This window comes from Octopus bimaculoides, chromosome 6 (assembly GCF_001194135.2).
Source record: "Octopus bimaculoides isolate UCB-OBI-ISO-001 chromosome 6, ASM119413v2, whole genome shotgun sequence".
In the NCBI taxonomy this organism is placed as follows: Eukaryota; Metazoa; Mollusca; class Cephalopoda; order Octopoda; family Octopodidae; genus Octopus; species Octopus bimaculoides.
The window spans coordinates 70,746,501-70,755,343 of NC_068986.1; the positions used below are offsets into that span (position 1 = coordinate 70,746,501).

Genomic DNA, 8,843 nt, shown 5'->3' on the forward strand with positions numbered 1-8,843 from the left:
GTATTTGTCCCATCTTCGTTGAGCCCTGTGTGGCTAATAAAAGAAATGTATCTATCTATCTGTCTGTCTGTCTATCTATCTATCTATCTATCTATCTATCTATCTATCTGTCTATCTATCTGTCTATCCATTTATCTATCTATCTATCTATATATCTATCTATTTATCTATCTATCTATCTATCTATCTATCTATCTTCCTTCTTTCCTTTCTTCCTTCTTTCCTTTCTCCCCTTCCTTCTTTCTTTGTGTGATTGTCCCCCACCACTGCATGACAACCGGTGTTGGTGTGTTAATATGCTTGTAACTTAGCAGTTCAGCAAATGAGACTGATAGACTAAATATCCAACTTAACAAGAAAAAAAAAAGTACTGGGGTCAATCCATTTAACTGGAAAAAAAAAGTTGTTTCATGTGGTGTCTCAGCATGGCTGCAGCGTAATGACTGAAACATTAAAATGTTAAAAAAATAATTGTTAATTATTTTAGAATGATGTAGTAGGGTTGGTGTGAAAAACCAGATCTGGCCTGTTTGAACATAAAACATATAGGATAATTTGACTGGATATGGCAGGTTTAAATGCTAAAGGGTTAATATACTTAAAAATTTCTTTCCTCCTTCACAATATACATAGTCTTCTTTGCTTTTACTCTTTTCTTTTATTTCAATATTTTAAACCTTTTTAAGACTTTCTTTCTTTCTTTTTTTTTTTTAAAGATATATTTAAAAATCTCCTTGGGTACATCTTGATCTAATGAGAACTGTGTTCTATCCCTGTCCTACTATATACATAGCAAATAGATATTTAAGTTTTCATTTAGTACTCTTTTTTTCTCTCCAAATATTTCAGTGTTGTATATAGAAGTATTTTTTTAAAATCATGTCTATAAAACCTGTTCTTTTACAGCTTCTGTGCCTTATCAATTGGTTCCCACCTTGTCGTGAATATCAGTGCCAATTTATAACGAAAATGCTTAGTGTGTGTGATAAATTTATGCTTAATGCTGAAAGCTTTCTAAATAATGAAGAAACTCATTGTTTGGCTCAAGCCGCTGTTCCAATTACTAAACTACACCTTGGTAAGTACGGTACTACAATTAAATTATTTTATTATTTCAAGCTTAATGTTGATGTTTTCTATCTCAAGAAGCTCATTGAAAAAATTTACATCCTATTTTTGATTTATAATCACTTCATTTTCTCTTTTAAACTTAATGAAGAAGAAATTATATAAGCTTACTTTTCTTTGAAATGAAATGTTTTTAACAATATCACTTAGTTGTTATATGAATCATTTGGAAAACTGAAAACTCCATTTCACCATCCTAAGATACTTGGATAGTTTTCTAAATTGTATTTTCTTTGCAGTCACTATGACACATGTTCCTCGTCGATTGTACTCTTTATCATAAAACAGTTGTTTGATTGCAACATGTAGACTGTTTTTGCTTATGGTTGGGTAGTTTTCTGAATTATATTTTCTTTGGAGTCACTATGACACATGTTCCCTGTTGAATGTACTCTTTATGATAAAAAAAGTTGTTTGATTGCAACATGTAGACTGTTCTTTGCTCATGATTGACAATTGGTACAAACCAATGTTGTAAGATTTGAACTTTTATTGTTATAGTCAGCAGTTACACACAGTAACTTACCATGTGGTAACTATGCCTTATGAAAGATCTAAAGAGACATTGTTACTTTCAACCTTGTTTCTTTTATAAACTGTTACTGGTTACCAGTTCAGGTATTTAGTATAGTTGAACATTTAACGTAATCACTAGTATTTGTTGTTTGTGTTAGCAAGAGGTGAAAACAGATGTTAGCAAAAGCATGAGAATTCACTCAGACATACATTGACTAATTTAAGCAGTGTGTAGTAGTTGTTGCTTGCCAAGTATTTTTGATATTATTAATGTAGCCTCAAACATGGTGAGCTAGCAGAATCATTACTGTACCAGTTAAATGCTTAGCAATGTTTTGTCTGTCTCTACATGCTGAGTTCAAATTCCACTGAGGTTGACTTTGCTTTAATCCTTTCAAGGACAGGAGTCCTGGGGTTGATGTAATTGATTTACGCCCACCCCAAAATTGCTGGCCTTGTGCCAAAATTTGAAACCATTATTAATGTAGCCTCATTTTCTCTCCTCACTTTTATAAATTTTTCTCTTTTTTCATTTATTTGTTTTTGGAAATCATTTCACTGTGACTGTCACCTCTGCATAACACATCTGTCTCACTTTTTGTGTATTTTTCCAAAGTGTAGAAGTTTATGTATCTTGGGGCTGTATTTATGAGTGATGGAAGGCAGGAGACTGAATGGAATGCTAGAATTGCAGGTGTTGGCACAATAACACAGTGTTACAAAATTTTTATTTTTTTGTCTTTGGTCAGTAAGTGTTATTTTCTATTTGCTTCTATCTAAAAATCAAAGGAAATGACTGTATTCCCTTCAAACTTTGGTTTTCTGACCCGAAATTTGAAATTGACCTATTTTTCATTACATTTCTGACAGATTCAGTACCCAATTACTGAAGCAAAAATATCATTATAGCAAATTTTCTGCTCAGTACCACAGATTTGTTTGTCAGTTACTTGACCTTAACTAGTTGAGCATTTCTTTGATGGCTGACAATATATGCATCTCCAATCACGAGCAGGTGTGGAGAGGGGTGCATCGTAGCCATGTGTTGAGAGGGATTCTTTGGGGTTTGAATGAATATTGTAACAAAAGCAAGGTTTGAAGGAAATAGCCATTTTTCATACATTCTATGGGTAAGCAAATAGGAAATAACAGCTGCTACCCGAGGATAAAAATCATGTTACTCATTGTAATATATGCACTCTCAAAAGAAAATTGTTCCTTTTAACTTGGCTCAAGGATAAAGTATAGTCAATTAAATCAATGCCAGTATATTAATAGAATTTATTTTAGCAACTGCAGTCAGATAAAAAGCCAAGTCAATTCTAGCAGGAATTAATTATTTATGTGAATGGATAAAATTAATAGTAAGTTAAATGCTTTGCAATTTCTACTTTGCAAATTCTCTGACCTGTTTCTCTGAAAGTATTTTGTTCTGAGTTTAGTAGCTGATCATGTGTGTCATTCCTCTGGGATTGCTGCAATTCATACCAGTTAAATACCAAGTTCAAGTCAAAATACAGACCTCTCTCTCTTACTAATGCGGAAGTCAGATATCATAATTAAGGATTTTTTTTTTTCTTTCTGTATTCAAAAAATGTTTTTTGTCGTTGATTTTAAGTGTAGTATTGAACAAAAGAGCTTCTGCATAATCATACAGCATGCTAGAAATGGCAGTCAGATTTCACACAAATCAATATTTACAAACTTTACAAATGAAAAGACAAAAATTGTGTTACACTGTGTAAGACACTATCTCCAGCATTCAAGTGTCAGAAGAGAAGAGGTTGGCAAAAAAATTCAAATTTGTTATCTTCAATTTGGTTTCCATACCTCTTGTTGAGTAATGACCAAAGGAATTGGATTGTGAATACAATTAGCTGAAATGGTGTTCTTCTGAAGGGTCTTTGGAGTAACGTTACTCAATGGAATGTGTAGCTTGTTAACTTACTCAATGGAATGATTAGGGAGTCTCTCCAGGTTGAGCTGATACTTCCCCACTTTGGGAGGTCACAGCTCTGGTACTATGGACATGTGATTAGAATGTCACAGGAAAGAATTGAAAGAAGAATCCTTCAAGCCAAGCCAACTGGCAGGAAATCTAGGGGTAGACGAACAAGATAGTTGGATAATAGCCATAGTCTCAGTTGGTCATGCTTGGGAATCCAGCCAGAAAATCTAATGATGATTGCTTCTGACAGGACCCTATGGAGGAAGTACCCGAGGACTCTCTCCCCACGACCATCCCAGGAATAGTGGACAGAGGAGATGGAAGGATACTTGTTCATGGTCACCTATCATTAGCTAAACATTTTTAATATTCATTCATTGTTCTTTGTAGTTAGTATAATATCAGTTGTCACACAAGTTATTTCAAGATAATTCTAAGGTAGATATTTAATTATTATTTTTTTTTTTTTGCTTTCAGGTTTTGATGAATATATGGTCAGTGGTGTTTCTCCTCAAAAATTTATTTTGAGTGTACCATGGCATGGCTACATCTATGACTGTGATATTTTTAAACCCAAAGGAAATGTAAGTATATTAGTATTTTTCTATCATTTATAATACGTTAAAACATCATTACATGTTATTTATTATATCTGTCACAAGCACCTACTACACTCTGTAAAGTGGTTGGCGTTAGGAATAACATCGAGCCATAGAAACCAAGCCAAAACAGACTATGGAACCTGGTGCTAACCCTGGCCTTGCCAGTTCTTGTCTAGCCATCCAACCCATGCCAGTATCGAAAATGGGTGTTAAATGTTGATGCTGATGAGTCAATCTTCTCAGAAATTTATCTCTAGTTGTTCGATATGTCTACCCTTTAGAACATACGGCATTTATAGTTAAAGGGAGGTAATTCAACATCTGTAATATTTTCCATAAAGGGAAAAAAGTTTAATTTTATAAATTCCAATGACTACTATCTTTACTTGATTAAAATAACTATTTTTACAACGATAGTTTCAATACAGATATTTATTTATTCATTTATTTTTATAAATGTTTTTCATGATAGTTTGAGGCAATAAATTTGACTTATTCCTCATTTTTCCATCTAACATTTGATGTCATTTACAAATTAACTATATTTAAGAATCATAAAAAATACGTTAAAAAAATTATGATTGTGAAATATAACGTATTTTGAATGGCACAACAATGCAAAGTGGACTATAATAACTGTTATAATTTAATTATTCATAGTCTGATATAATATTTTGGAATATAAAAATTCTTTCTTCAGATATTGCTAGAAATTGATTGATTATAGCAGTGACTCGATTAATTCCTAGCGATATCTGAAGAAGGAGTTTTTATATTCCGAAATATTATATCAGACTATGAATAATTAAATTATAACAGTTATTATAGTCCACTCTGCATTGTTGTGCCATTCAAGAGACATTATATTTCACAAATAATACATAATGCTTCAAGCAAACTACAATACTCTAATTAATATGATGATAAATGAAAGTAAAGAAATGAATGAAAAATTTTACGAATTAAATCGATATTATTTTTTTTCACTTAGGGTTCTCTTTATGACCAATGTTTTATGAGAAAGAAAAATGGGTCACAGACATGTGATTATGAACATTGTCGCCAAAAAATAAATATGAATAAAATGGCTGAGAATTATATGAAATATGAACGTGACAATACCTGGAATACTGTTTATTTGGCTCCATATTTTAATATTAAGGTAAAATTCTCTACAGTTACTTTGTTTTTTTTTTTCAAACTAATTAGTTTTTAAGAAGTTGTGTTTTGTATCTATTGACCACCATGGCTTACTATTCACATTTCCATACTTCATTAGAGTGACTAGAATTAAAGTAAAATGGTAATTTTTGTCCTTACATTTTCAGCTCAAGTCATTATCACCTATTCCATCTTCTATGAGTAACATCTTAGACTTTGGACTCATTGAAATTTTTTATGCTTGCATTTTTCACCTCTGTCAATCCTTGGTATTTGCTTTCATAAAAATTCTACAATGATTTGCAATTATAACATTACATAAGTGTAGACATGGCTTTGTGGTTAAGAAGCTGAACTTCTTAACCACTTGGTTTCAGGGTCATTCCTATTGTGTAGCAGCATCCTGGGCAGGCATCTTCCACTATAGCTCCCACACCAGGCTGACTAAAGACTTATGTGTAAATTTGGTGGATGGAAACTGAAAGAAAAACCTATTTAAATATGTGTGTGCATGTGTGTGTGTGTCAGATTACCCAACATGTGTCAGCATGGAAAATGCATGTTAAATTATGATGATGACATATGTATATGATATATATGTGTCCATGCATGTGTGTGTGTTTGTGTGTTTGTTTACATCTGCTGCTTGCTTATTTAAAAGTCATGATATTCTGTTCCTTCCAATACATTGTCCACTCACTTCATATATTTGAAGCTACATGGAATAAGAAAACCCCTTGCTTGAAAAACAGGCAGGTGTTAGTGATAGGAAGAGTATCCAGCTGTTTTACAGCTGGATACTCTCAGTAACATATTTTTCTAATCTAGTTGACACAATTCGGCCAGAACATCATTTCAATACCATTGTATAAACCCTCTCTCATTTATCTAATTCAGGTAAACACACATCAGAATAGTTGCAATGAGGTGAGAGATAGCAACAAGTACAAGTACTTTGGTTAATTTTCAGTGGAAAAGGATGGGTTCACCAGAATTTGGTTCTCAATCTCCTATTCATCATAGTTGTCCCAGCCATAATAGGAGTTCAATACTGGTTGACCTTGGGAGCTGCTATATAGAGATAATTTCATTATTATGGAAGATTTGGTTATAAAATTAGAAAAGAAATTACAGGTGGGGAAGGACCTTAAAGTTAATTTGCAAAGGCCAAAGTTTGAGTAAGCAAGAAAACAGACAGAACTCTACTGTTTTCAGGAAAATAGCCTGGCTTAATATGTAGAAATGGAGTTGGTAGAAATTCCATATGGTGTACCCAGTGCAAGCTGTAGACACAAGAGGTGTCTACAGGTTGACATAGAAAGTATGTGGCATATTTGCAGGATCTATAAAGATTAAGAACACGTGGGAAATATTTTCTTGAATGCCCTGGAGTAAACCTAGAGGTAGTAGATGGTTTTTGTTATGTAGGTAATCTAGCAGTGGAGGGAGATGTTTTGAAAGTATAGTAGCCAGAATAAGATCAGACTGGAGAAAGTTCAGAGAGCTACCGCCACTACTAATGACAAAAGTTTTAAATATGGAGAAAAATCACGATCAACTGGTTAACCAACATGCATGTAAACACCTCTTGTTTTTCATTCCTGATTCCTGACATTATCTTCCAGTGATAGGAGATAGTCTCCCTTTAAGGGAGGAGTTACTTCCCCTTGACCATGTCCCCTCTTTTTCTTTTAGTACAGGGTTTTCAACCACAAAAGAAAATTATAATTGTACTGAAGATTCTTTAGGTTCTGATATAAAGACAAGAATCTTAACGGATGGCAACCCGTTTTTTTCCATGAAATCTTTGCAATTTTCTTTCTGCTTATCATTTCTCTCAAAATGGCCATCTTTATGTGAAGTCTTTTGTCTAAAATTTGTTTTGTTGAGTGTACCGCATCCCTGAGTACAAATTTCTAATATTTTCTTTTATCTGTGACAATTCCAATAAAAATTTTCTGTGAAAAAACATGCTTCTGCCATTTCAACCATTGCCTAAGTTTCTACAGTTAGAATACTTTTGAAAATTTTTCTAATGCATTTAGATTAAGTAATGGACATATAATTATTGTTGTCACTAGTATCAAAATAATAATATAACCTCCCAGGTTTTAGATTAGCAAAAAATCAATATATGCCACTATTTATAAACAATCAAGATATCCTAATTTTGGAAACACTATTTCTTTATTTCTGTTAGTTGTTTCAGTCACTATACTACGGCCATGCTGGGTCACTGCATTGAAGAATTTTAATTGACTCCAGTACTTTTTTTTTTCAGTCTGGTACTTACTCTATTGGTCTATTTTGTTGTACTGCTAAGTTATGGGGATGTAAACACTGGCTGTCAAATGGTGGTGGGAGACAAAGACACAGATACACACACACAACAAGTTTCTTTCAGTTTCTGTCTATCAAATCTACTCCCAAGGTTTTGGTCGGCCCAAGGCTATAGTAGAAGGCACTTGCCCAAGGTGCCATGCAGTAGGACTGAACCCCGAACCATGTGGTTGTGAAGCAAACTTCTTACCACACAGCAACCCTAAGAATTTTTCCTGTCTTTCTTTATTGTTTTGTTAACTTGCTTAATATACTGTTTTCCTGTTTTAGAATGTTACTTAACTTACTAACATCACAATTCAAATATGGTCTAGTTTGTGTGGCTACCATCAGTAGCATAATTTTTGTAATCTCAATTGTGGATATTGTATCTTCTAAGTTTTTGTTGTTTTCCATTAGAATATATTTAAATTTCTTTGCATATTCATCTTGTCCAAGTTTGATATCCTCACCTTTCTTTTTTAATATCTTATCCAACATACTGAAACCCTGCTACTTCTTCACTCTCAATTTTAAATAATTTATGGAGCCTGTCAATAACTTGTGTCTGAAAAACTTTTGAACACTGAAAAGCAAAAATCATCAACATGAACGAGGAAAATCGTGTAAAAACTTCATAAACGCAACATCTTTTATTCGAGCAGTTTTAAATAAGTCACAGCTTTTTCACAGCTGGGATGGCTGAATTACCTTTGTAGTTTTGTTGCAATTTACACTTTATCAAGACTGCTTTTGGTGGTAATTTCTTTAACAAATTATATTTGATTACACTTACTCCTTTCTGGTAAATGTCATACAAAGGAAATATGGTACTAACCAGGTAAAGTACATTTTAACTGTAGTTTTCTTCTCAACATCATTATGCAGTCATTTTCAGTGTTCAGGTACATTTTAGCTCTTTTCGCTGCAGCTCTGTTAAGTAAAAGTGGAAGGCTTGAACACTTGAAAATCATACGATCTAATCTTAGTGAGTTTGCTTTTTCATCACCTCCATTTTTTTATTACAATGTGGAACAAAGTAGTGAAGGATGATCTCAAGTGTTATCAACATTTGGACAATCCTTCTGTGATGCCAGTTATCTTTCCATCTTCCCTCAACTTCATCCTTTTGACAATCATTCTTTATTCTTAACATTGTTTCATATCTG

The 8,843-nt window shown here is 33.1% G+C and overlaps 1 protein-coding gene across 1 annotated transcript in view; it reads left to right on the plus strand.

Moving 5' to 3' along the window:
• Positions 1-8,843, plus strand: part of LOC106878787 (di-N-acetylchitobiase) — a 67,744-nt gene that overhangs the window by 17,101 nt on the left and 41,800 nt on the right. Inside the window, exons 4-6 of the mRNA XM_052968856.1 lie at positions 907-1,078; positions 4,070-4,176; positions 5,186-5,356. Of these exons, the coding sequence (XP_052824816.1) occupies positions 907-1,078; positions 4,070-4,176; positions 5,186-5,356 (450 nt within the window). The remainder of the gene's footprint in view (positions 1-906; positions 1,079-4,069; positions 4,177-5,185; positions 5,357-8,843) is intronic.